The sequence below is a fragment of the Bos indicus x Bos taurus genome, chromosome 5 (genome assembly GCF_003369695.1).
Source record: "Bos indicus x Bos taurus breed Angus x Brahman F1 hybrid chromosome 5, Bos_hybrid_MaternalHap_v2.0, whole genome shotgun sequence".
Classification (NCBI taxonomy): Eukaryota; Metazoa; Chordata; class Mammalia; order Artiodactyla; family Bovidae; genus Bos; species Bos indicus x Bos taurus.
Genome location: NC_040080.1, coordinates 59,268,591 through 59,295,710, shown reverse-complemented (window position 1 = coordinate 59,295,710; position 27,120 = coordinate 59,268,591). Strand labels below are relative to the sequence as shown.

At 38.6% G+C, this 27,120-nt stretch overlaps 1 protein-coding gene across 10 annotated transcripts in view; it reads left to right on the top strand.

Annotated features, from left to right (window-relative positions):
- The window catches only part of CFAP54 (cilia and flagella associated protein 54), a 312,031-nt gene that overhangs the window by 219,802 nt on the left and 65,109 nt on the right, over nucleotides 1-27,120 (top strand). For 9 of the 10 annotated variants that reach the window (XM_027542095.1, XM_027542091.1, XM_027542096.1 and 6 more), the window contains 5 exons: nucleotides 10,809-10,964; nucleotides 12,251-12,356; nucleotides 13,213-13,309; nucleotides 20,616-20,714; nucleotides 21,218-21,359. In XM_027542095.1, the coding sequence (XP_027397896.1) occupies nucleotides 10,809-10,964; nucleotides 12,251-12,356; nucleotides 13,213-13,309; nucleotides 20,616-20,714; nucleotides 21,218-21,359 (600 nt within the window). The remainder of the gene's footprint in view (nucleotides 1-10,808; nucleotides 10,965-12,250; nucleotides 12,357-13,212; nucleotides 13,310-20,615; nucleotides 20,715-21,217; nucleotides 21,360-27,120) is intronic. The other variant, XM_027542098.1, reaches the window with a different exon arrangement.

Genomic DNA, 27,120 nt, shown 5'->3' with positions numbered 1-27,120 from the left:
GGACGGTTAACATCTGCCTGAGAAGGTGCGCCGGTTTTACACCCATATAACCGAGTGGCGGGGAGGTGATAAGTCGCAGCGTTGGTGCTCGCCAAACACCTCATCACTTGAGCTGCTCGGACCTGGGAAGAGCACAAAACTCAGGCCCAACTGAGTCTGCGCCTCTGAGGACTACCCGAGTGCCTGAACCTGAGCGGCTTGGACCTGGGAGGTACATGCAACCCAGGGCCATCCTCGGATTGTTCCCGGCGGAACAACCTAGAGCCCGAGCAGTGTGGGCAGGGAGGCTACACGCGCCGTGAGCGGGGGCAGACCCAGTGTGGCTGAGGCACTGCGAGCGCACGCCAGTGTTATTTGTTTGCAGCATCCCTCCCTCCCTCCCCACAGCGCGACTGAACAAAGAGAAGAAATACAGCTCCACCCATCAGAACACCGACACAAGCTTCCCTAACCAGGAAACCTTGACAAGCCACCTGTACAAACCCACACACAGCGAGGAAAAGCCACAATAAAGAGAACTCCACAAACTGCCAGAATACAGAAAGGACACCCCAAACTCAGCAATTTAAACAAGATGAAGAGGCAGAGGAATAGCCAGCAGATAAAGGAACAGGATAAATGCCCACCAAACCAAACAAAAGAGGAAGAGATAGGGAATCTACCTGATAAAGAATTCCGAATAATGATAGTGAAATTGATCCAAAATCTTGAAATTAAAATGGAATCACAGATAAATAGCTTGGAGACAAGGATTGAGAAGATGCAAGAAAGATTTAATAAGGACCTAGAAGAAATAAAAAAGAGTCAATATATAATGAATAATGCAATAAATGAAATTAAAAACACTCTGGAGGCAACAAATAGTAGAATAACAGAGGCAGAAGATAGGATTAGTGAATTAGAAGATAGAATGGTAGAAATAAATGAATCAGAGAGAATAAAAGAAAAACGAATTAAAAGAAATGAGGACAATCTCAGAGACCTCCAGGACAATATTAAACGCTACAACATTCGAATCATAGGGGTTCCAGAAGAAGAAGACAAAAAGAAAGACCATGAGAAAATACTTGAGGAGATAATAGTTGAAAACTTCCCTAAACTGGGGAAGGAAATAATCACCCAAGTCCAAGAAACCCAGAGAATCCCAAACAGGATAAACCCAAGGCGAAACACCCCAAGACACATATTAATCAAATTAACAAAGATCAAACACAAAGAACAAATATTATAAGCAGCAAGGGAAAAACAACAAATAACACACAAAGGAATTCCCATAAGGATAACAGCTGATCTTTCAATAGAAACTCTTCAAGCCAGGAGGGAATGGCAAGACATACTTAAAATGATGAAAGAAAATAACCTACAGCCCAGATTATTGTACCCAGCAAGGATTTCATTCAGGTATGAAGGAGAAATCAAAAGCTTCTCAGACAAGCAAAAGCTGAGAGAATTCTGCACCACCAAACCAGCTCTCCAACAAATACTAAAGGATATTCTCTAGACAGGAAACACAAAAATGGTGTATAAATTCGAACCCCAAACAATAAAGTAAATGGCAACGGGATCATACTTATCAGTAATTACCTTAAACGTAAATGGTTTGAATGCCCCAACCAAAAGACAAAGACTGGCTGAATGGATACAAAAACAAGACCCCTACATATGTTGTCTACAGGAGACCCACCTCAAAACAGGGGACACATACAGACTGAAAGTGAAAGGCTGGAAAAAGATTTTCCATGCAAATAGGGACCAAAAGAAAGCAGGAGTAGCAATACTCATATCAGATAAAATAGACTTTAAAACAAAGGCTGTGAAAAGAGACAAAGAAGGTCACTACATAATGATCAAAGGATCAATCCAAGAAGAAGATATAACAATTATAAATATATATGCACCCAACACGGGAGCACCGCAGTATGTAAGACAAATGCTAACAAGTATGAAAGGAGAAATTAACAATAACACAATAATAGTGGGAGACTTTAATACCCCACTCACACCTATGGATAGATCAACTAAACAGAAAATTAACAAGGAAACACAAACTTTAAACGATACAATAGACCAGTTAGACCTAATTGATATCTATAGGACATTTCATCCCAAAACAATGAATTTCACCTTTTTCTCAAGTGCACATGGAACCTTCTCCAGGATAGATCACATCCTGGGCCATAAAGCTAGCCTTGGTAAATTCAAAAAAAATAGAAATCATTCCAAGCATCTTTTCTGACCACAATGCAGTAAGATTAGATCTCAATTACAGGAGAAAAACTATTAAAAATTCCAACATATGGAGGCTGAACAACACGCTGCTGAATAACCAACAAATCACAGAAGAAATCAAAAAAGAAATCAAAATTTGCATAGAAATGAATGAAAATGAAAACACAACAACCCAAAACCTGTGGGACACAGTAGAAGCAGTCCTAAGGGGAAAGTTCATAGCAATACAGGCACACCTCAAGAAACAAGAAAAAAGTCAAATAAATAACCTAACTCTACACCTAAAGCAACTAGAAAAGGAAGAAATGAAGAACCCCAGGGTTAGTAGAAGGAAAGAAATCTTAAAAATTAGAGCAGAAATAAATGCAAAAGAAACAAAAGAGACCATAGCAAAAATCAACAAAGCCAAAAGCTGGTTCTTTGAAAGGATAAATAAAATTGACAAACCATTAGCCAGACTCATCAAGAAACAAAGGGAGAAAAATCAAATCAATAAAATTAGAAACGAAAATGGAGAGATCACAACAGACAACACAGAAATACAAAGGATCATAAGAGACTATTATCAACAATTATATGCCAATAAAATGGACAACGAGGAAGAAATGGACAAATTCTTAGAAAAGTACAACTTTCCAAAACTCGACCAGGAAGAAATAGAAAACCTTAACAGACCCATCACAAGCACGGAAATTGAAACTGTAATCAAAAATCTTCCAGCAAACAAAAGCCCAGGTCCAGACGGCTTCACAGCTGAATTCTACCAAAAATTTAGAGAAGAGCTAACACCTATCCTGCTCAAACTCTTCCAGAAAATTGCAGAGGAAGGTAAACTTCCAAACTCATTCTATGAGGCCACCATCACCCTAATACCAAAACCTGACAAAGATCCCACAAAAAAAGAAAACTACAGGCCAATATCACTGATGAACATAGATGCAAAAATCCTAAACAAAATTCTAGCAATCAGAATCCAACAACACATTAAAAAGATCATACACCATGACCAAGTGGGCTTTATCCCAGGGATGCAAGGATTCTTCAATATCCGCAAATCAATCAATGTAATATACCACATTAACAAATTGAAAAACAAAAACCATATGATTATCTCAATAGATGCAGAGAAAGCCTTTGACAAAATTCAACACCCATTTATGATAAAAACTCTCCAGAAAGCAGGAATAGAAGGAACATACCTCAACATAATAAAAGCTATATATGACAAACCCACAGCAAACATTATCCTCAATGGTGAAAAATTGAAAGCATTTCCTCTAAAGTCAGGAACAAGACAAGGGTGCCCACTTTCACCATTACTATTCAACATAGTTTTGGAAGTTTTGGCCACAGCAATCAGAGCAGAAAAAGAAATAAAAGGAATCCAAATTGGAAAAGAAGAAGTAAAACTCTCACTATTTGCAGATGACATGATCCTCTACATAGAAAACCCTAAAGACTCCACCAGAAAATTACTAGAACTAATCAATGAGTATAGTAAAGTTGCAGGATATAAAATCAACACACAGAAATCCCTTGCATTCTTATACACTAATAATGAGAAAACAGAAAGAGAAATTAAGGAAACAATTCCATTCACCATTGCAACGAAAAGAATAAAATACTTAGGAATATATCTACCTAAAGAAACTAAAGACCTATATATAGAAAACTATAAAACACTGGTGAAAGAAATCAAAGAGGACACTAATAGATGGAGAAATATACCATCTTCATGGATTGGAAGAATCAATATAGTGAAAATGAGTATACTACACAAAGCAATTTATAGATTCAATGCAATCCCTATCAAGCTACCAACAGTATTCTTCACAGAGCTAGAACAAATAATTTCACAATTTGTATGGAAATACAAAAAACCTCGAATAGCCAAAGCGATCTTGAGAAAGAAAAATGGAACTGGAGGAATCAACCTACCTGACTTCAGGCTCTACTACAAAGCCACAGTTATCAAGACAGTATGGTACTGGCACAAAGACAGAAATATAGATCAATGGAACAAAATAGAAAGCCCAGAGATAAATCCACGCACATATGGACACCTTATCTTTGACAAAGGAGGCAAGAATATACAATGGATTAAAGACAATCTCTTTAACAAGTGGTGCTGGGAAATCTGGTCAACCGCTTGTAAAAGAATGAAACTAGAACACTTTCTAACACCATATACAAAAATAAACTCAAAATGGATTAAAGATCTCAACGTAAGACCAGAAACTATAAAACTCCTAGAGGACAACATAGGCAAAACACTCTCTGACATACATCACAGCAGGATCCTCTATGACCCACCTCCCAGAATATTGGAAATAAAAGCAAAAATAAACAAATGGGACCTAATTAAACTTAAAAGCTTCTGCACATCAAAGGAAACTATTAGCAAGGTGAAAAGACAGCCTTCAGAATGGGAGAAAATAATAGCAAATGAAGCAACCGACAAACAACTAATCTCAAAAATATACAAGCAACTCCTGCAGCTCAACTCCAGAAAAATAAATGACCCAATCAAAAAATGGGCCAAAGATCTAAATAGACATTTCTCCAAAGAAGACATACAGATGGCTAACAAACACATGAAAAGATGCTCAACATCACTCAGTATCAGAGAAATGCAAATCAAAACCACTATGAGGTACCATTTCACACCAGTCAGAATGACTGCGATCCAAAAGTCTACAAGCAATAAATGCTGGAGAGGGTGTGGAGAAAAGGGAACCCTCTTACACTGTTGGTGGGAATGCAAACTAGTACAGCCACTATGGAGAACAGTGTGGAGATTCCTTAAAAAACTGGAAATAGAACTGCCTTATGACCCAGCAATCCCACTGCTGGGCATACACACTGAGGAAACCAGAAGGGAAAGAGACATGTGTACCCCAATGTTCATCACAGCACTGTTTATAATAGCCAGGACATGGAAGCAACCTAGATGTCCATCAGCAGATGAATGGATGAGAAAGCTGTGGTACATATACACAATGGAGTATTACTCAGCCATTAAAAAGAATACATTTGAATCAGTTCTAATGAGGTGGATGAAACTGGAGCCTATTATACAGAGTGAAGTAAGCCAGAAGGAAAAACACCAATACAGTATACTAACGCATATATATGGAATTTAGAAAGATGGTAACAATAACCCTGTATACGAGACAGCAAAAGAGACACTGATATATAGAGCAGTCTTATGGACTCTGTGGGAGAGGGAGAGGGTGGGAAGATTTGGGAGAAAAAAAAAAAATAAGTTTCCAAGGCTTATTTCACATTGTCATCTTTGAAACAAAGGTTTGCACTGATTTTTCAGTGATCAAATTTAATTTTCGTTTAACTACACCAGCACTGGTATCTAGAAAAAAAAAAAAAATTTACAGGGAAGGCTGTTTATAGGGATTTTCTTTAAAGGTGGATGATATTCAGGTTCCTAGTTTCTTATGCTTTTAGCTTTTGGTTCAATATTATAATCACAGCTCTACATAAGGTTCAGAGACATAAAGGGCTGAGTTAGCTGGAACATTTAGGGAAGCTCAGGTTATAAAATGAGGCTAATCTTGATGTTCCTTTATGAAATGAACAACTTCCTATACTGTTTTAAAATCCAAGCCACTGTAAGAATCAAGGTCTATTAATTTTGCTGTGAAATAAAGCAAAAGGTGTTTTTCAGAAAAAAAAAAAGAATCCACCTGCCAATGCACAGGTTCAATCCCTGATCTGAAAAGATCCCACAAACCACCAAGCAACTAAACCCATGCACCACAACTATTGAGCCTTTGCTCTGGAGCTTGGAGTTGCAACTACTGAATTCCACGTGCCCTAGAGCCCATGCTCTCCAACAAGAGAAGTCACCACAATGAGAAGCCCCTGCAGTGCAAGGGGCTAGAGGGTAGCCCCCACTTACCACAGCTAGAGAAAAGTCAGTGCAGCAACAAAGACAAAACACAGCCAAAAACAAATAAATAAATAAAAATATTTTTAAAAAATGTATTCCTAAAAAATAAAAAAAATAAAAAATAAAAATGTATTCCTGATGCTTTGACATCCGGAATCTTGCTGACCAGGGAGGGACTTCCCTTCTCAGGGTTAGCCAATTCTTAGAGATTAGTTAACCACTTTCTTGTGATGGTGACTTTTATATGCAAATCAGCTTTTCCAGAGCCCACACCCAAAACCTTTACTGAGCTTGCTGGGTTCTTACCTTGGGGCCAATATTTCTCTGCCCTAATCACCCCAGAGACAATTATACACTACTAGCAGAGACGACTGAAATTGTATAAACTAGCCAATCCTAAACCTTGGTCTGCTTACACTACACACCCACTCCTTTCCACAAAAAATACAATAAAGACTCTTGCCCACATTTTTTCCTTGCCCCTTCTGTTACCCCATCCAAGCTCACTCTTCTTGCCACACAACAGACCAACATATCAGAGACGAGGTATTGAGGCAAGGAATATGACTGTAATCAGAAAGCCATCTGACCAAGAAGATGGCAGACTAATGTCTCAAAATAGCCATCTTATCGGGGTCTGGATGCCAGTATCTTTTATAGAACACAGAGCAGGGGAGGGTGAGGAATTACAGTGAAAAGGCCATTAATCCTCCAAATATCTCCTGGAATGGCCAGCCTCACAGAGTATGTGTATTAATTTTTCCTTTCTGTAGCCATCCACAGGTGGATAGGACCAGGGAGTCTCCCTGAACAAAGGCACTTTGGCTTAACATTCAGACAGAGGGGCAGTGTTCCCTGAGGCAGGCCATTATGTATAGACACTATCCTTTTAATAAACAAAAGCAATAGGAAGTAAAGATTAAAATCAAAGAAACAGATCCAACAGGAGTAAGATTTTGTTCTTTCCTGTAACATTTCTACCTCCTGACTGACCCTCATGCTTCTTTGTGGTGCCCTGCATGGCATGTGTGCCCTCCTCCTCTTGAGAACTTTGAGCAAAGAGAAACTAGTCTTTCCAGTGGCAATCATCTCCTGACCTGTTGACCTTGTCATACTTGAATAACAACCAAACCAACATTTTGAAACATCACCCCTCGCCTCCTGGGCCCCACTTACCTCCCATTCTAGCAGCTGCTCAGCTCAGGAGAGGCTGGTGATTGGACTAGAGTTGGGGAGGGAGGGTAACAGAAGTGTGTTCAAACTGCCCAGAATCTTTCCCCCTTGTTCCCCTTCTTCTCCTCCTCATGATGATTATCATTATTTCATGATTATCATCATCATTTATGAATTTTATTGCTGTAGGGAAATCCGTTCACCCCTATTATTAATGTTTCCTTATTTATGAAATTAGGCTAGCCTAGCTGACCTGCAGAATTCCTATCCTGTTCACTGATCCCATGAGAGCTATTTTCCTACATTTTTAGCCCACAATTTATATTATCAATATATTTGATTTCTATAAGAACTTAAAGTGCAGATTGTGTTAAATTGTACAGATTGTGTTACATGTATTCTCTGCTCTCCTGCCTTACTGATCTTGAAGATGTGTCACCACTCAGTGGCAATACTGCTGCTGTTTTTTAGACTCACTTGAAGCAGAACAGCTTGCTTTCTGTTATGTTATATTAAATACCAACTTAAAGAACAAAAACCAAAAGCCGCTCTTCTGTCAAAATAACGTCAGCTTCACAACATCTTTTTCACAGAGTTGATGTTTATTGCAAAAAGGAGCGCTTCAATATTATGAAGCATAAAAATCCTCTGATTTGATGTTTCTCTACAGTTTTCCTTTTCAGTGATAGTATAGATTGCATTGCAAGAACAGAGGCACTTATGTTATTTTCTTTCTTTGTGAAAACCTCTTACAGAGAAAGACATTTTGAGATTATTTTTCTAAAACAACAAAAAGATAAGTATCATGGTTATTAAAGATGATTTTTCCCATTAATGACTGAACCTAGAGCTTCCTTATTAGTTGAAGAAGTAGATTACTGATTGAAGAAAGGTTCAAGAATAATGCTGGAGAGTGGGAATATAACTGGGAACCATCATCTTTGCCTTCAAAGGATCTGTTATCTAGTTAGGAGAGAGAAAGAAAAGTCAATTTCTGTAACAATTCTTTTTCTAGTTTTAACAAACACATAGAAAACAAGTACTATTATTATATGTCAGTAATTATTTATAGTACTATAGTACATATTGTACATGTATATAAGTGCCTCAATGACATGAAGAGACTTGATATTTTTGTTTTGTGTTAATAAACAGTTGTAGTATACTTTGAAACAATAAGCAAGACATGTCAGAATGGGAGAGGTATTGAGTTGTGAGATGGTATAGGACAAATGGCATTAGCATACCTTTCTTGCCTGCCATCTGATCGTTGCTGGTGATTATTGGGGTTAAGGGCATGAGCTCTGGAGAAAGAATTCTGGTCCAATTCCCTCCAGGAAATCATTTCACTTCTCTGTGTTTTCAGTTTCCTTTCTCATAAGATGTGGGTAAGAAAAGTACCAATCTCACAGGATGAAGTGAATGGAATATGTAACACGTTTAGAAGGGCACCTGGTTTGTTCTTAGAACTTCATAGGCGTCAGCTATTCTCATTGTTCCATGCCTGGCCTCCTTACTCTCTTAGGAAGCCCGGGAAGCAAGCCTTCAGTTTCTTCATCTCCATTTCTCAGCAAAGTGCCTTGTCCAGAGGAAGGGCTGTGTAACTTCTCCTTGGATAAGAGAGAGAGGGAGGGAGAAAGACCCTTTTTCCACCATCCTTCTACTCAAATAGCTCATTCCTGAGCTATACATTTACAAAACAAACAAACAAACAAAAAAACCCCTAGGCTTCTTAAAAACTCTTTGTAGGGCCTGGCGTCTTGGATTTCAAATTTTCAGAACTCGAAGAAACCTCAGATAGTTTCCAGTTCTGCTGCCTCAGTGCTCAGTGGCATGTAGGGACCTGTTCAAAGGCTCTGGTGACACAGTAACACCAATGACTGGCTTGTACCCAGCATTTCAGCTGGAATCCTACACATTCTGCAATTTTACACTACCTTTCTTTTCATATTCCCCCTACTATGCCTGTTAAGCTATTCTATCAATACAACTTTTCCACCCAGTTGCCTTTTGCTTTTATCTCAACATTTTTCTTCTTGAAACATAACAAGGTGATCATCAGTTGCCCGCCCTGATGGCCGTACTCCGTAGGCAGGCAGCCCTGACCTTTCTCAGGTCTGGCCCAGGGCTCCTATAACCTGCTACCACAGTGTCCTGAGCTTTCACTGCCTACACAGTCCACCACACAGTATTTTGATTGCCTCTCTGGCCGTTCACATTCCCTGTTAGACATTAAGCTCCATGGTCTCTCACTTAAGAGGTTTGCTGCAGAGTCAGGGTTTAGGGTATGGGCCCTGGAGCTAGACTGCCTAGGTTCAGATGGTGTGATTTTGGGCAATTTATTTAAACTTCACTGTGCCACTGCTTTTTCCTCTGTAACATGAGCATAATAATGATATCCACTCAGAGTTGGAAGGATTACATGAGATAATGCTTAAGTACTTGGGATGGTACCTGGCATTGTAGGAACCTTAGTTCTTATTTTCCACTTTTCTCTTTCTTATCCAGTGCCTAAGAATTCAGAAAATATTTGTGGAATAAATGTCTGGCTGTCTTTGGGGTGATTAGAAATTAAATCTAATGCCCCTTCAATAATACAATAATCCTTTATTATGTTAAGAAGTGATGGGACCATACCAGAAGTATGACTTGAGCTCTTTGTCCATAATGGGTTTGCAAACAAGTTATAATGAGAAAATATACAACATGAGGAACCACTATAGAACTGAATAGAAATTACTGCCTATTAATATATGCAACTTTTATTGGGAACAACATAAAAGTTTATAAAACGTCCAGGTGTTTCACTACTAACAACCTTATCTCTGGAACCCAGAAGTTAGGTAGAGCATTATGAACTTTTAGAACGGAAAAAGACTCAAGAGATTATCCTTCATCTTAAAAATGAGAAAAATGTTGAAATTTATCAAAGACCAAGTTTTAAAAGGCTGTTGTTTATAGTTCATTGAAATATTTGGGTACTGAGTTTCCTTTAAGTGTTCTTCAATGCTAAAAACTAAAGACACCTAGAATTCTATTCTTTTTTTTGACCTTGCTAAGGGCTTGTGGGAGCTCATTTCCTGACCAGGGATTGAACCCAGGGCACAGCAGTGAAAGCCTGGAATCTTAACCACTAGGCTACCAGGGACCCTCGTCCCCCAACACACCCAGACTTCTTAGTTGCACCTACTGTGAGAGGAGTCTGTTAACTGGGAGGTTGGGTATGAATGGGTGTGTGCGTGTGCTGTCGTTTCATTCGTGGCCGACTCTTTGCAACCACATGGACCTTAATCTGCCAGGCTTCTCTGTTCATGGGTTTCTCCAGGCAAGAATACTGGAGTGGGCTGCCATGCCCTCCTCCAGGGGATCTTCCCAACCCGGGGATCGAACTGGCATCTCCTGCACTGCAGGCCGGTTCTTTACACTAGCACCACCTGCGAAGCCCTTGTTATGAACACTCTGTATATTTCTCCCTCTTCATCTAACATCTTTCTTTTAGGACATACAGTGGCCAAGCAAGTATATTATACCAGTAAAAAGAAGGATTCTTCAAAGTGGTTACCTGCCCTTCATTTTTTTGAAATAGCTTTGAAGCTCGCTAGGACATCAGGAACAGAAGAACATGAGGTGGAAGCTGAAATCTTTTTTCAGAAAGGTAAGATGTATTTGGAGTCACAACTATGATAAAGTTTGGCAAAACTTTTTTTCCTATTAACAAAGGGCTTCTTAAAAATCTGGTCACTGATTATATAAAATATTGATTTTACAAAGGGCATGGTGTTGACAAACACCTTGATGTCTCTGCCAAACTCCGTTTTGAATAAAGTGAACATGCTTATATTAAGTTTACATCTAGAAAGGGAAAAAAGACTCCTATTTTCATTTCTTTTACAATTATGACTGGCTTTCCTTATGCAAAGTTTCACGTTTGACACAAAAATCTCATTATCAGCCATTTAGCTATGAAAAATGTTACTTAAAGAATGCTCAGAAGATATTTTTATGCATAATTTCATTACTTAGCTAAAATAGCCAGTTTCTGTAAAAGATACCTATCCATTTAAATAGCTATAGCATATCTATACTTATAACTTGAAATACACATTTGCATAATGCATTCATATAACTTTGTTGTGGCCATTTTAGCCCTGAGAAAAGTGATGACGACAATTGGTATCATTCATTGAACATCTACTAGGTACAAAGCACTATAATCAGTGTCTTACATCTCATATTGCCAGTTCCTACAATAGTGCTACGAGTTAGGCATGATCAATCCTGGTTGGCAGATGAGGGCAGTCTGGGTAAATAACCATCTATAAGTCAAGAGCTACTAAATGCCCAGATATGAACTTCACACGAGGTGGCTCTATGCTCTGTCCACATGCTGCATGGAAACTGTCAATCCTTTTCACAGTGATTATGAGATTTCCCTTTCCAGTCCTTCTGGCTGTAGAAGTAGCATTCCAGCGCCTGGCATTTGAAGGCTGCAGCTTACCATGAGGAAGGGGGAGCTGTGTGCACGCGAGAGCATTTTCATCATCTGTGTTGGTTTTCCAGCGTTTGCTGATTTTCTAGGATTTGTTTCTAGCAAAGGTGTTTCCTATGATGCCTGCAATGATTGAGGAAAGAAGAAAATGGATGTAGATTAAAGGAATACACTGCAGGAGGAAGTGAGAGCACAAAGTAAGGAAATGGAAGGAAAATAGGATGATAACACTTGTGTCCGAACAGTGAAAGGAGGCAGGGGAACCTCGAGGTGCCCAGGGAAGGAAGCAGCAGCTCTTTCCCCACTGGCGTACCTTCCAGCAGGAAACGAGAGATGGGCAAGCAAGGAGAACACATCCAGTTTTCCAAATTTCCAGCATAAAATATTTGTTCTGAAGTCCTAAATGATAGGAAAAAGAAAATGCATCTTTGTATATCCTTTTTCTCTTTCAGGCAAAATAGAATGTCAAATATTGATGGAAGAGAAACCTCCAACTATGCAACTTGAGAGTCTGTTTGAAGCTATACAGCTAAGCTTGAGAAATGATCAAAATTCAGGGTAAAAAAAAAGACTTTTTCATTATCACAATATGCATTTGGGTTTGAGTCCCGTGTTCTGGATGTGTGCTGAAATGACTGGGACACTCTCTTCCCATGGCAGGGCTAGTTTGGGGTGTTCATTGTCCAACTGGTTCACTGACTTCCTTTTCAAGCTTGTTGCTTTTGGCTCTGCCCCCAAGGCTTCATTCTCAGTGACAATTGATGACAGCAGTTAACCTGTTGTCATACTGGATTGTAAATCACTTCCGGGCTATACTCAGCTTGATCTCCTATCAGTCCAAGGATACAGGAATTTCCACCAGATGTGAAATTGTATCGAGAAGGGATTTGTGTCATGCTGGTTCATCAGTGCCAAGGCTGGGCGACTCAATTCTGTATAATTGACTTAATGCACTGATTTAAATGACCCTGTCTGACAGGTTTGGTAGTGAACGCACAGCCCTCACCCACACCAAGTCATGACTTTCAGCATAACTCTGTGTGTCTCTTTAGAATCTAATCAGTGTAGGAGGGTAGAGACATAGACCTGGTTTTCCAGGCTTGACTATCACTTCTGTAGTGCCTTGTGTGCTGGAATATTCCAGAATGGTCTTGATGCTGGACTCCTTGCAGTCATGGCAGGAGGACAGCACAGGACAAGGAAGAACACACAGCTGTCTTTAAGAGCTTCTGATTTCAGTAGGGAGGAAGATGCCAGTGTTTAAGCCACAGGTGCTATGAAAAAAGGGTCAGTTTGGAACAGATGCTAGTTTTGCCTGTTTTTACCTTCATTTGTTCAGAAATTGTCACATGATGCAAAATGATGCTTCTGAGTAGTGAGGCTATGTAGTAAGTACAATGTTTTATTGTTTTAGGTTGATAAGAGACTCCTACCTTGAAATAGCCTTATTATTTTTACACATGAGGAAGTTAAAGAGCAAACTTTCAGTGTCACCATTGATGAGTATTAAGGTAATAAATGATTTTATTAGAAATATAAAGTATTAAATGTAAAGTATATTGCCTTTGAGCTTGCTTATTTTGCTACCTCTGTGCTATGGATATAAAGAGACATTTTTCTTTGTGACTTGGAGGAATTAATTCATTATTTTAAGCTCATACTCATATTTAGATACCTCTTTGGACATTTTTACATAAGATTCTGGAAATGGATTTCATTTGGAGATTTTTGCCTGTTAAAATGTTATCCATGAAATGTCAGTCAGTCAGTTCAGTTGCTCAGTCGTGTCCAACTCTTTGCAACCCCATCAGTTACAGCACGCCAGGACTCCCTGTCTATCACCAACTCCAAGAGTTCACTCAAACTCATGTCCATCGAGTCAGTAATACCATCCAGCCATCTCATCCTCTGTCGCCCCCTTCTCCTCCTGCCCCCAGTCCCTTCCAGCATCAGGGTCTTTTCCAGTGAGTCAACTCTTCGCATGAGGTGGCCAAAGTATTGGAGTTTCAGCCTCAGCATCAGTCCTTCCAATGAACACCCAGGACTGATCTTCTCTAGGATGGACTGGTTGGATCTCCTTGCAGTCCAGGGGACTCTCAGGAGTCTTTTCCAACACCACAGTTCAAAAGCATCAATTCTTTGGTGCTCAGCTTTCTTCACAGTCCAATTTTCACATCCATACATGACCACTGGAAAAACCATAGCCTTGACTAGACGGACCTGTGTTGACAAAGTAACGTCTCTGCTTTTTAATATGCTGTCTAGGTTGGTCATAACTTTCCTTCCAAGGAATAAGTGTCTTTTAGTTTCATGGCTGCAGTCACCATCTGCAGTGATTTTGGAGCCCAAAAAATAAAGTCTGACACTGTTTCCACAGTGTCACCATCTATTTGCCATGAAGTGATGGTACCAGATACCATGTTCTTTGTTTTCTGAATGTTGAGCTTTAAGCCAACTTTTTCACTCTCCTCTTTCACTTTCATCAAGAGGCTTTTTAGTTCCTCTTCACTTTCTGCCAGAAGGGTGGTGTCATCTGCATATCTGAGGTTATTGATATTTCTCCCGGCAATCTTGATTCCAGCTTGTGCTTCTTCCAGCCCAGCGTTTCTCATGATGTACTCCATGAAATGTAGGTGCATATAAATATGCTCAGTCATTAGGATTGATCAGATGTTTGCAGGAAATGACATATTGCTTAAGCTGATAGACAAGTATGGTTTTCATTACTGATGTGACTGGCAAACAGATCATCTTTTGATAAGAAAAGTCATTCATTCATTTATCACATATCTATTGAGCATGTCCTATAACCCAGACCGTATTCTGGATAAAGCAGAGTCCAGGACAATCTCAGTGCTTGTTCCCACGCACTTACTCCTCCGTGGAGGGAGACAGGTAATAAACCTGTAAAGAAAGAAAGGTGGGAGGGAGTGAGGAAGGAAGAGAAGGGAAGGAAGGGTTGGGGTTGTTTTAGGTGGTGAAGTTTAGGATTAAGAAATAACTTGAGTTGGTGGGATTGTGAATGACTGCAGTGGAAAGAGGTGAAAAGTGAGATTTGATCATTTGGGAGGGAGCCTTGCAGGGTGGCAGAGGCATGCACTCCATCAAGCAGCTCTTCCAAATAAGGGGCAGAAACATCTCCATTGATCCTGTGATCCTGTTGAGGTCAGAGGTTCAGCCTTTCTCAGGAGCTCCTAGAAATGCCAATGCTCCTGGTCTGTGGGCCACACCTGAGTACCCAGGATTCAGACAGGGAGATTTTCTTTCTTTTTTAAAAAAATTAATGTATTTATTTTAATTGGAGGCTAATTACAGTATTGTACTGGGTTTTGCCATACATCGACATGATTCAGTAGCAGGTGCAAATGTGTTCCCCATCCAGAACCCCCTTCCCGCCTCCCTCCCCATCCCAGCCCCCAGGGTCATCCCAGTGCACCAGCCCTGAGCACCCCAGAGAGGGAGATTTTTTAGGCAGGAAGTTGGGTGGGGAACTTTGTGTTAATTTTTTTTTTTGAAAACTTGATTTTTATTTTTCAAAAAATACCATCTAATTGTTTATTCTTTAGATTTCAGTAGGCTTTATATATTTCATTCTCATTAAATAATCCTCTGACCCACCAAAAAATCTCTCCAGAAAATTTTGATGTAAAATCTCTAATCTTTGAGACAACATAAACATGATTTAAATTCTGTAGACAAATAGGCTTTCAGTCAGTTGGAACAACTTAAATGGTTGCTGCCTTAGGTGGGTAACAGCTATTTTTTTTTTCATCAAAATAATTACATAGAAAACTTACTTTTGTGATATGATACACATCTTTACATCCAATAAGAGAAAACAGAAATCTTTGTTTCCATGGCAGTTTGCAATGCAAATTAATAAGATGCTAGGATAGAAAATATATCACCTTTTGGGCCTTCTCTAGGGAGCTGTTTATAATTAGGAGCTTAAACAAATAAGATTTGAATGAAAGAATAGTATAACTCCAGTGACTGAACAGCAACAACAAACACAATATGAGCATTATTTTCTGTATATCTTGACATGGCATAAATATTTTAGCAAGACATACAATTATTAGACACACAGAAAACAGTCAAAAACAACAAAAATTCATCTAGGCATATTCAGACCATTGAAATGAAAATTTAAAATATGTCCTAGTAAAGACAATTGCTATATAAATGCTAAAAGAAAACATTATTGTTTCACTTACATGGAGAGTCTGGAGTATAGTGACTGTCACCCTGGTTTGGGTTGGAATCCTATCTTCATGACACAGCAGTGGGAGCAAAGCCTTTCTAACCCAAGTTTCCTCATCTGTGAAATGAAGGTGAGGATGCTTACCCCTTAGAGTAGCTAGGAAAATTAAGTAAAATAAAAGACTCGGCACATAATAAATACCCAAAAGAAAACCCAAAAAGAGGTGAAGGGACTATCCTTTATCATTATGTAACTTTGACTAGACTCCAACATTTTATCTTTCTGAAGTATTTTGTACATAGAAGGCGATGGCACCCCACTCCAGTACTCTTGCCTGGAAAATCCCATGGACGGAGGAGCCTGGAGGGCTGCAGTCCATGGGGTCGCTAAGAGTTGGACACGACTGAGCGACTTCACTTTGACTTTTCACTTTCATGCATTGGAGAAGGAAATGGCAACTCACTCCAGTGTTCCTGCCTGGAGAATCCCATGGATGGGGGAGCCTGGTAGGCTGCAGTCCATGGGGTCGCTAAGAGTCAGACATGAGTGAGCAACTTCACTTTCACTTTCACTTTCATGCTTTGGAGAAGGAAATGGCAACCCACTCCAGTGTTCTTGCCTGGAGAATCCCAGAGATGGGGGAGCCTGATGGGCTGCCATCTATGGGGTCGCACAGAGTCAGACACGACTGAAGTGACTTAGCAGTAGCAGCAGATCTCCAATAGTTATTTGTTAGTTGAACTATTTCTTGAACATTCATTCATGTATTCATTCAATCAAGCCAACACTTATTGAGTGCTTAATGTATGCCAAGCATGTTACTCTCTTCCACTAAGAAGCACAGAGGAGCAAAGGAAAGAAATAATTGTATTGTGATGTATTGAGGACTATAATAAGATAGGTCAAGTAGAAAAGTAGAGCAAAGTGGCTAATTCTGCTTTGGGGGAATGTAAGAGAAAGCTTTACAGATGAGATGAGTTTTGGAGGATAAGTAGAAGTTTTCCAAGGAATTGAGAGAAAAAATAGTCCAAAGAGAGAGATTATCAAACACATGTTTAGAAAACAGATTTATTGAATCATAAATTATATCTATGAAATTAACCTATTTTAAGAGTGCAATTCATAGATGTTTAATGATTTTACATGTTGTGTAACTATCATCACCATCTAGTTTTAGAACATTTCCCTCATCTTCAAAAGATCCCAAGTGCCCATTTGCTATCATTCCCATTTCTACCTCTAGTCCCAGGTAACCATTAGTCTGTTTTCTGTCTCCGTAGATTTGTCTTTTCTGTATAGTTCACTTAAATGGAATCAAACAGAATGTAATCTTTCATGCCTGCTTCCTTCACCTGGCATTATGTTCTTGAGGTTCACCCATGTTGTAACATGTAACAGTATTTGTTCCTTTTACTTCTGAGTAGTATTCCTTTATATAGTTTTATTACCTTTTCTTGATTCATTCAACTGGAGCTGGATATATGAATTTTTGCCACTTTTGGCTATTATGAATGATGCTGCTTTGAATACTCATATATAGATTTAAATATTTTAAACTTTATTTTTAATTGGAAGGTAGTTGCTTTACAATATTGTGTTGGCTTCTGCCGTAGAACAACGTGAATCCGCCATAAGTATACATATGTCCCCTCCCTCTTCAACCTCCCCCCAACCCCTACCCCCTCCCACCCATCTAGGTTGTTACAGAGTACCACATTGAGCTCCCTGTGTTATACAGTAACTTCCTTTTAGCTGTCTGTTTTACATATGGTAATATGTATGTTTCAGTGCTACTCTCTCAGTTCCATATACAGATTTTTCATGTGAACGTGTTTTCAATTCCTTTGGGTGTATACCTAAGAATGGAATTTCTGGGTCATACTTCGACTCTCTGTTTAGCCTGTTGATGATATGTTATATTGTTTTCCTGAGTGCTGTACCATTGTGTATTCCTACCAGCAGTGTATGAGGGTTTCAGTTTCTCCACATCCTTGCAAACAGTTGTTATTATTTATCTCTTTGATTGTAGCCATCTTAGTGGGTATTAAGCAGTATTTCATTAGGATTTTGATTTGCATATCCCTAATGGCCATTTGTATATCTTCTTTAGGAAAATATCTACTCAAATCTTTTGCCCATAAACTAAATTGAGTTATCTTTTTTATCATTGAGTTATAACTTTTAAAACATATGTGTTCTAGATATATATCCCTTATCAGATATATAATTTATAGATATTTTTTCCAGTTGATGGCTTGTCTTTTCATGCAATTAATTGTATCTTCAGAAACAAGAGTCTTTACTTTTAATGAGGTACAGTTTATCATTTTTTAATATATTTTGTGGTTTTAGTACCACCTTACCTAACCCCAGATGTTGAAGATTTTCTCCTGTGTTTTCTTCTAAAAGTTTTTTAGCTTTAATGCTTAAGTCCATCATGGTATATTTTGATTTAAGTTTTGTGTAAAGTGTGAGGTAAGGCTCTAAATTCATGTTTTTGCACATAGATATTCATTTGTCTGAGTATCACTTGTTGTAAAGACTATCTTTTCTTTATTGAATTGCCTTGGCTCCTTTGTCAAAAAATTTATTGATCAAAAGTCTAAATATTTTTCCTAGACTTCCAATTCTATTCCATTGATCTATAATTCTACCTTTATGTGAGTATCCACTGTCTTGATTACTGTATGGCTTGTAGTAAGTTTTTTGAAATTGGAAAGTATTTGTCCTCCAATTATGTTCTTCCTTTTCAAAATTATTTTCACTTTGAATCTTTTGCATTTTCTTCTTCATTTTAGAATCTGCTTGTCAGTTTCTGCCAAAATGCAGAATTTTGGTACAGATTATGTACCAAATAATCTACAAGTAATTTGTAGACATTTAGCATGTTAACAATTTTGAATCCTCAATTCATGTATATGAACTCTCTTCATTTATTTAGATATTAATTTTTCTTGATATTTTTTTTACTTTTCAGTATGCACATTTTATAAATTTTTGTTAAGATTATTTCTATCATGAATGGGTATTTTCTTAATTTCATTTTCAGATTGTTCATAGCTAATACAATTGATTTATGAATATTGAGTTTTGTATCCTGTGATCTTGCTAAGCACATTTGTTAATTTTAGAGGTGTGTGTGTGTGTGTGTGTGTGTGTGTGTATCTTGGGATTTTCTACATATAGGATCATGTTCCTTGCAAACAATTTAATTTCATTTCCTATTCTAGATGCATTTTAAAAATTTTCTTACCTGTTTGTATAGGCTTGTATCTCATATGCAGTATTGAACACCTCCCATGTAAAAAAATGCCCATCATATTTTTTTTTCCTGTTTTCATTCTGAGCTCAAGTTTGGCCTCAATAAAGCCTTCCTCTCAATTCAAAATGAGCTTTCTTTTTTGAATGTCTGTGTCACTACTTGTTCTTACAATATAGTTATTTAATGTTATTCTGTACTCAATGCCTATTAGCCTTGTGTCCAGAATTAAATAGGTAAATTGCCCAAGATTATAGTCAGTAAGCTGGCAGTGGCTACCCCAGAGCCTAAGCAGTGTTATTACAGCTAGTGAGGATGGTCTTCATATTTGGGACAGGGCTACATTGCTTAGATTTTAGATTCCCCATGGACGGATCTCTCCAGGTATCACCTGTCTCCAAGTTTAAAACTTGATCTAGTCACATTTGTGCATTGTATTTCCTGCTCTGGCATCAGCTTTATTCATTGCTTTTCCTTTTATTTGGGAGTCTTATTGCCAGAAGTAAAAAAGGTATTTTTATTATTGCTTATTTTATTGTTGAAGATCTAAAAAATCAGGTAAAATATGAATGTCAACAAATTAGAATAAGCCATCTAATCGAATAGTTTTTCCAGATTAGTTGAATCTTTAAATTTGACTATTAATACTTTAAAAATGTAAAACAGACAGCTACTATGTTGCTGGCAGGGTTTCTGTTTACTTCTGTATTCTTGACTTTTTTATATTTAAAAACTGAACACACATGACACACACACACCCTCACATTGCATGTATCTCCGTTCATTGTCACTTTTTGCTGTTTTGTAGAACTTCATGATTACAGTCATCCTTTTAACAGTTCTGTAGTTAGAAAGCTGATGGCAAATACCTATCAAAAATCTTTAAGTAGTATTCCTGTTTCTGACATCTTTACACACAATATATATTCAATTTATAGATCCTCTATTAAAATGGTAAATAACACTTAAAGTGCCATTTCTGTTTATATTATTGATATTCAAATAATGTAAGCTTATCTAGAAAATCACACCAAAAAGTTAAATATAATTAAATTACCCATAAAACCTGGGATAACGACTGTTGATAATTTGCTCTGTTTGTGTATACAGAAAAATATATATTATCTTTTAAAAAATGGGATCATACTTTGCATGCTATTTTGTAACCTACACTTTTCTTTTGCTAATATGATTAGGATATCTTTTCATGTTGATAGATGCATGTACATTATTATTCTTAATGGCTACACAGTGTTACACTAAAATCTCATCTTCAGAAGATTAGAAAATCTGTCATTAAACTTTAGGATATCTTTATCTGTCTTTATCATAAAATATTTGCCATATTTTGTAGGCTCTTCCCAGAAGGCATAGTTCTATTAAAGAACCAGTAGTAAATAAACATGAAATGTACAGTTTATTTGCCTGGATTGCAATAAGAGCTGCTGCACAGGTTGGTGTGATTTTTATTTAATTCTTTCTTTACTGTCTCATCTGTTAAGGCAACACAATCTATTTATTTGAGAGAAAGAAAAATTTCACATTCTTAGAGATTTGTGCCAATGATATTTCTTTGGGGCGATTAGAAGTGCTCTTTATATGTGTAGAGTTTTTAATCTCTATTAGCCAGACTTGGTTTTGTTTGTTTCAACTTTTCTTTAATGAAAGTGTTGGCAGATACACATGTGCACATATTTTGGGAAATATCTGTTACAGTTAGGTGAGGGAGCCTATTCAGAGTGACTTATTTATTGATTAAATTGTCAACAATCATGATTTGTTTGACTATGATACATAGTACATGCAGGGGATCACATATTGTTTTTCAGATTGTCTTTATTTTTCCTACAGTATATACCAAACATTATGAATTTGCTCTTTCATATTCTTCACCTAATGGATATCTATGAATCAAAAAGCTTGCATTTATGAATTCTAATTATGCATTAATTTTAGGTCAGTGAGGCTGTGCTGGCAATTAATCTACTTATTGGAAAGAAGAATGCTAGAACTGATACAGTTAGCCAAGGGGCATTATCAAATATTCCAGAATTTGCTTCCATGGATCTTTTGTCTTCATACACAGATTATTTGCTTGGTATGTTTGGATGTTGGGCATTTTATATACATATAATGTATAATCAAGTTTCAAAGATTTAATTCTAGAGATTTGTTGGGTTTTAACTTTAAAACAACAATGGTTTGGGAAACCTCTAAGACCCTGAAAGGGCAAATCTTAGGGTCTAGCTGCTAAAACATAGGGGCCCCCGCTTGCTGTATGTATGTATATGTTATTCCATTCACTGCTGCATTTTAGGTGCAGGGTTATGTGGGAAAAGAGTGATATTTCCTGATGGCCTGTTTATTTTCCAGTTCACCCATTTGAAATGAAACTTTGTGGGATTATTTATTTGAGAGACCTTCTCTGAGCCTCTGAAATGTGTACCTACTCTTACACTCTGATTTAGCTCCCTGTTTCTTTTCTTAGTTCTTTTGTGTGTGTGTGTGTGTGTGTGTGTGTGTGTGTGTGTGTGTGTGTGTGTGTGCTTGTGCATGTTTAAGCTTTTTCTCTTATTAAACTATCATCAGCTTCCTGAGGGCAGGGAAGTTAGCTATTTGATTTGCTAAAGGCTCTCCTTAGAGACAATAGAGACAATGGAAACAAGAGACAAGAAGAAACAATGGAAACAGTGAGACATTTTATTTTCTTGGGCTCCAAGATCACTGCAGACGGTGACTGCAGTCATGAAATCGAAAGATGCTGTCTCCTTGGAAGAAAAGCTATGACTGACCTAGATAGCATACTGAAAAGCAGGGCCATTGCCTTGCCGACAAAGGTCCATCTAATCAAAGCTATGATTTTTCCAGTAGTCATGTATAGATTTAAGAGTTGGACCATGAAGAAAGCTGAGTCCTGAAGAATTGATGCTTTTGAACTGTGGTGTTGGAGAAGACTCTTGAGAATCCCCTGGACAGCAAGGAGATCCAATGGGTCCATCCTAAAGGAAATCAGTCCTGATTATTTATTGGAAGGACTGATGCTGAAGCTGAAACTCCAATACTTTGGCCACCTGATGCAAAGAACTGACTCATTTGAAAAGACCCTGATGCTGGGAAAGATTGAAGGTGGGAGGAGAAGGGGACATCTCATCCAACCATGAGATGGTTGGATGGTATCACTAACTTGATCGACATGAGTTTGAGCAAGCTCTGGGAGTCAGTGATGGACAGGGAAGCCTGGTGTGCTACAGTCCCTGGGGTTGCAAAGAATTGGACATGAATGAGCATGAGCACACACTACAGAAAATCACATATTACTTATACATAGCAAGGATTGATATTAATATTTGTTAAATGAATGAATGAAAAGTTAGTGTAATTTAAACTTAACCTTACTCTATTTTTAAAAATTTGTAACTCTGCTGTTGGTTACAGTAAACTGTAGTATAAATCTGTAAGTCATACCAGCAATAACATAAATATTGAACAGTCATTTTATGTTTTTGCCCATTCATTCAAAAAATATTGAGTGCTGTTTTGTGCTAAGCACTTGGATAGGTCCTAAGAAGCAAGGTACTGGAATTTTACTTCCAGAAGGATATTTTAGTAACAACAGTATCTAATTTTGCTTGTCATTGGGTGAGCATTGAGCCAAAGGGGATGAAAAATGTTAACTTTAACCTGATGGGGTGAGGTAGTCTTCCTAAAGCCTCTGAAATCACTCTGGTAGGCCAGAGCTTACTGCTGAAGGGTTGAGTCAACCTTAGCTGAAGAGTTTGTGTCTGAAATCATCTCCTTCTTTGGCTCTCTCTCTCCTGAAGACTAGGTGGCCCAGACTGTTTTCCAAACTAAAATGGTTTGCTCTGAGGTTAAACCATCAGATGGATTTTTTTAATGCTAAGGTATTATCTTCTTCTTTTTATTTCCTGGTGAGATTTTGCTTCATCAGACTTCTGGTCCATGACCTGGATCTCAGACAGGGTGCATGGTTTTCCTTAGAGACCCCAAAGGTAGGCTCTTGGGGGACAAAGCAGGGCAGTATAGCAGTAGGGGCTGGTCACTGCTTTTTTCTCTTGATACGGCTTGGCAACTCAGTTCTCCCTGCTTCAGAATGCCAGGAAGGCAGTCCTCTTAGAAACACACATTATTGTTTTGCCACAAAGGGAATGCAGTATTAATAATGAAGAGGTTTCAGCTTATACCCTGATCCTGTCAAACCGTTGAATTTCTCTCAGCCTCATTGTCCTTAATCTTTAGACTGAGTGAATTAGATTTATTTATGAAGAAGACTGAAATCTGAATTTTAAGACTGTGATTCCAACTACTAACATGGCTATTTCTTTTTCACAGTGGTCCCTTATTGCCTCGGATAGATCTGGTCTACTTTATCCTGCTCTGTTTTCTCATGCTTTAAGTTTTTAGGACAGAGATAACAAATAAGTTAGATCTGAAATTCTGTGTTAATCAGTTATTGCCAAAATTGCAGTGTATACCCAATAATCCTAAAACTCAGTGGCAAGAACGGCATGACTTCTTTCTTTTACTTGTCTCCTGTGTTCTGCTTCAGGCTGCAGGCCAAGTTCCAGTGCACTTCATGTACATTTGTTATGAGACCCAGGGTATAGAGGCAGTGACTGCTTAGGGGGTGCTCTTCTCACGGTACAGACCAGAACACAAGACCAAGCCCAAGCACAGAAGCACACTCAAGACCTCTCTTCACGTTACATCCCATTAGTCACAGCAAGTCCTCTGGCCAAGTACAATGTCAGTGAGGCATGGAATTAGACTCTCCCTGCAGAGAAAGGAAAGTGAAAGTGAAGTTGCTCAGTCGTGTCCGACTCTGCAGAGGAAGGAAGAGGGTGTGAATGTTTGTGGGATGATAGTCCAAACTACTGGGCTTCCCAGGTGGCGCTAGTGGTAAAGGATCTGCCTGCCAACGCAGGAGACATAAAGACATGGGTTTGATCCCTGGAGGAGGGCATGACAACCCACTCCAATATTCTCGCCTGGAGAGGGACAGAGGAGCCTGGCGGGCTACAGTCTATGGGGTCTCAAAGAGTTAGACACTACTGAATGACTGAGTGCACACACACCTAATCCACACTATGGCTCAGTTCAGTTCAGTCGCTCAGTCGTGTCTGATTCTTTGTGACCCCATGGACTGCAGCACACCAGGCCTCCCTGTCTAACACCATCTCCCGGAGTTTACTCAAACTCATGTTCATTGAGTCAGTGATGCCATACAACCATCTCATCCTCTGATATCCCCTTCTCCTCCCGCCTTCAATCTTTCCCAGCATCAGGGTCTTTCAAATGAGCCAGTTCTTCTCATCAGGTAGCCAAAGTATTGGAGTTTCTTCTTCAGCATCAGTCCTTCCAATGAATATTCAGGACTGATTTCCTTTAGGATGGACTGGTTGGATCTCGGCTGGTAGCCACCTAAGAAGAATTCTGAACTGCTGCATGCAAGGACTGGAAAAAATGCTGCGGTGATCAGTTAGGTGTCACGCATGGGCCCACACAGTGGGGAATGGCATCTCCTAACCAGATGATCTTAGTTGATCCAATTGGGCTAATAGTCTTCATCTCAGCGGTGCCTAATACTAGAATTTATGCTTTACTTTTCTGTTTCAGTGGTTTTGGTAGCATCTTCCAATTTTCTGTTTCCATTTTGTACCCATTAACATTCCTTTATTATTGTACAAAGATTCTAATGTGAAATGACCTGATTTTTTTAAATGTATTTTTCTTTTTTAATTATTTTTTTTGCTGTGGTGGGTCTTCATTGCTACACAAGGGCTTTCTCTAGTGCAGCAAGCAGGGGGTTACTCATCATTGTGGTACACGGATTTCGTGTTGCAGTGGCTTCTCTTATTGCAGAGTGTAGGCTCCAGGTGCACGGGCTTCAGTAGTTGCAGAGTGTGGGCTCAGGAGTTATGGTGTTCGGGCTTAGTTGCTCGGCAGCATATGGAATCTTCCCAGACCAGGGATCAAATGGATGCCCCTTGCATTGCAAGATGGATTCTTAGCCACTGGACCACCAGGGAAGCCCTGTAATGACCAAATTTTTTAAGCCCAATTCATTTTGTATTTTGCCTTAAGAATAATAATTTTGCTCTCCACTATTCTTCTAGCAGTCTGATCATAAATTACTGTTACAATTTCCCTCATTTCAGTATTTGGCTTGGAAAGAAATATTGAATCCCCAACTGATTGCTTCAAATACCCAGATGGCAGTGAAGTTCATATTATAATGAATTGCTAAAGGGCAACAACAACAAATAAAAATTGTTTGATTTTCCTTGTGTTAGCATACATTAGCATCCAGGAGAAAACCTCTTCACTCATCTTATCTTCACTAGCATTGATCTGTACACTATGTGGTAAAGGATATTCATTGTTATCATGTGTAGAGCACTATACAGCTATTTCTGTCCAGAGGGAAGAACACACCAAGGAGTAGGTCTTGCCACCCATAAACTTCTAGTCTTTAGCAATCAGAGCAGGCATCCACTTTGAAATGATATAAATGCATTTATTAAGAGGACCATATTTTAAGCTAAAGCTGGACACAGGCTGGGTGGGCATTTGAATTTATTAGGAACATTTTTTTTTTCTGGAAGAAGTACATGTGAGGCAGATACAAATGGACTAGAGGCATGGAGAGCAGGTAGAAGGGAAGCTTATTTTCTCAGCACTCTGAGCAGTTGACAGAGAAGCATGGTGACAGAATAGACCAGTCATGTGTGGAGGATGGAATAAAGATCATCTTGCCAGGACCAGAGAGCAATTGTATGATGTCTATAGAACAATAAGAGAATTGAGTGATGCAGCCGGCCCAATTTACTGAGGTTTCTTCTACATTGTCGTGTAGGAATACAGACCCTGAAATGATGCTACTGGCAACAGGGGACCATATTTAGAGTGAATGCAGAAAACACCTACTCAATATCTACTTTGGGCCCCGTTATATTCAAATATATTCCATCTTTTTGTCTTGATTTTCTTGCAGCCTTAATAAAAAATTCTGCTAGGATTAAAAATTATTAAATTCTGTAATATGTTTTGAATTAAAAGTGACATTCAGGGTCAGTGGTCCTGGATGCAGCCTCTCACAACTAAATACACTTGATACACAGAAAAATATAAATATGTGTCATGCCAAAAATGAATGTTGATGAACCTACTGTCAGAACATAAAGAGAAATCTATGGAGCAGAACCAAGAATCAACTGATCCTTAGTATTAATACATGTTTTGCCTCTTGAGATGGAGAAAACTTTCCATCCTGGAAAAAATGTGATTTGTCTTTCCTGTTCTGCCTTGTCCCTGGCTCAGAGATATGGGTCAGTGCCAACTGAAAACTGGGATATCATTCCTCTACTGCTATCCTATTTTCTATTCCTCCGAGACACAAATTTCCCATACTGGTGGGGAGCTAGAAGGACACATTATATCTTCAAATCCCAAATAATTATACCACATACAGGTGAGAATGGAGATAAATTATTCATGCTAGAAATACTGATTATATACATGCATGCATGTGTGTGCTCACGTGCTGCACCAATTCAGATTGTCAACAATTCAGACAATGAGGGTACAATGAGAATTATCCTCAGTGAAGCAGAGGCCCCAAGTCAGTGTAACCAGGCGGTCCTTGCTGAAGGTGGTGGAAACCATTGCAAAGGGATGCTTCTCAATGCAGGGTATAAGGGACGCTCCCTCCAAAATATTCTTCTAAAGATAAACTTACAGATAGCACAGATAATACGTGGACAAATTTTGGCCTCATTTATGGATTGTAAAGACAAAATAATTGTAAACAGAAAAAGCAAACTTTCTACGAAAGAACAAAA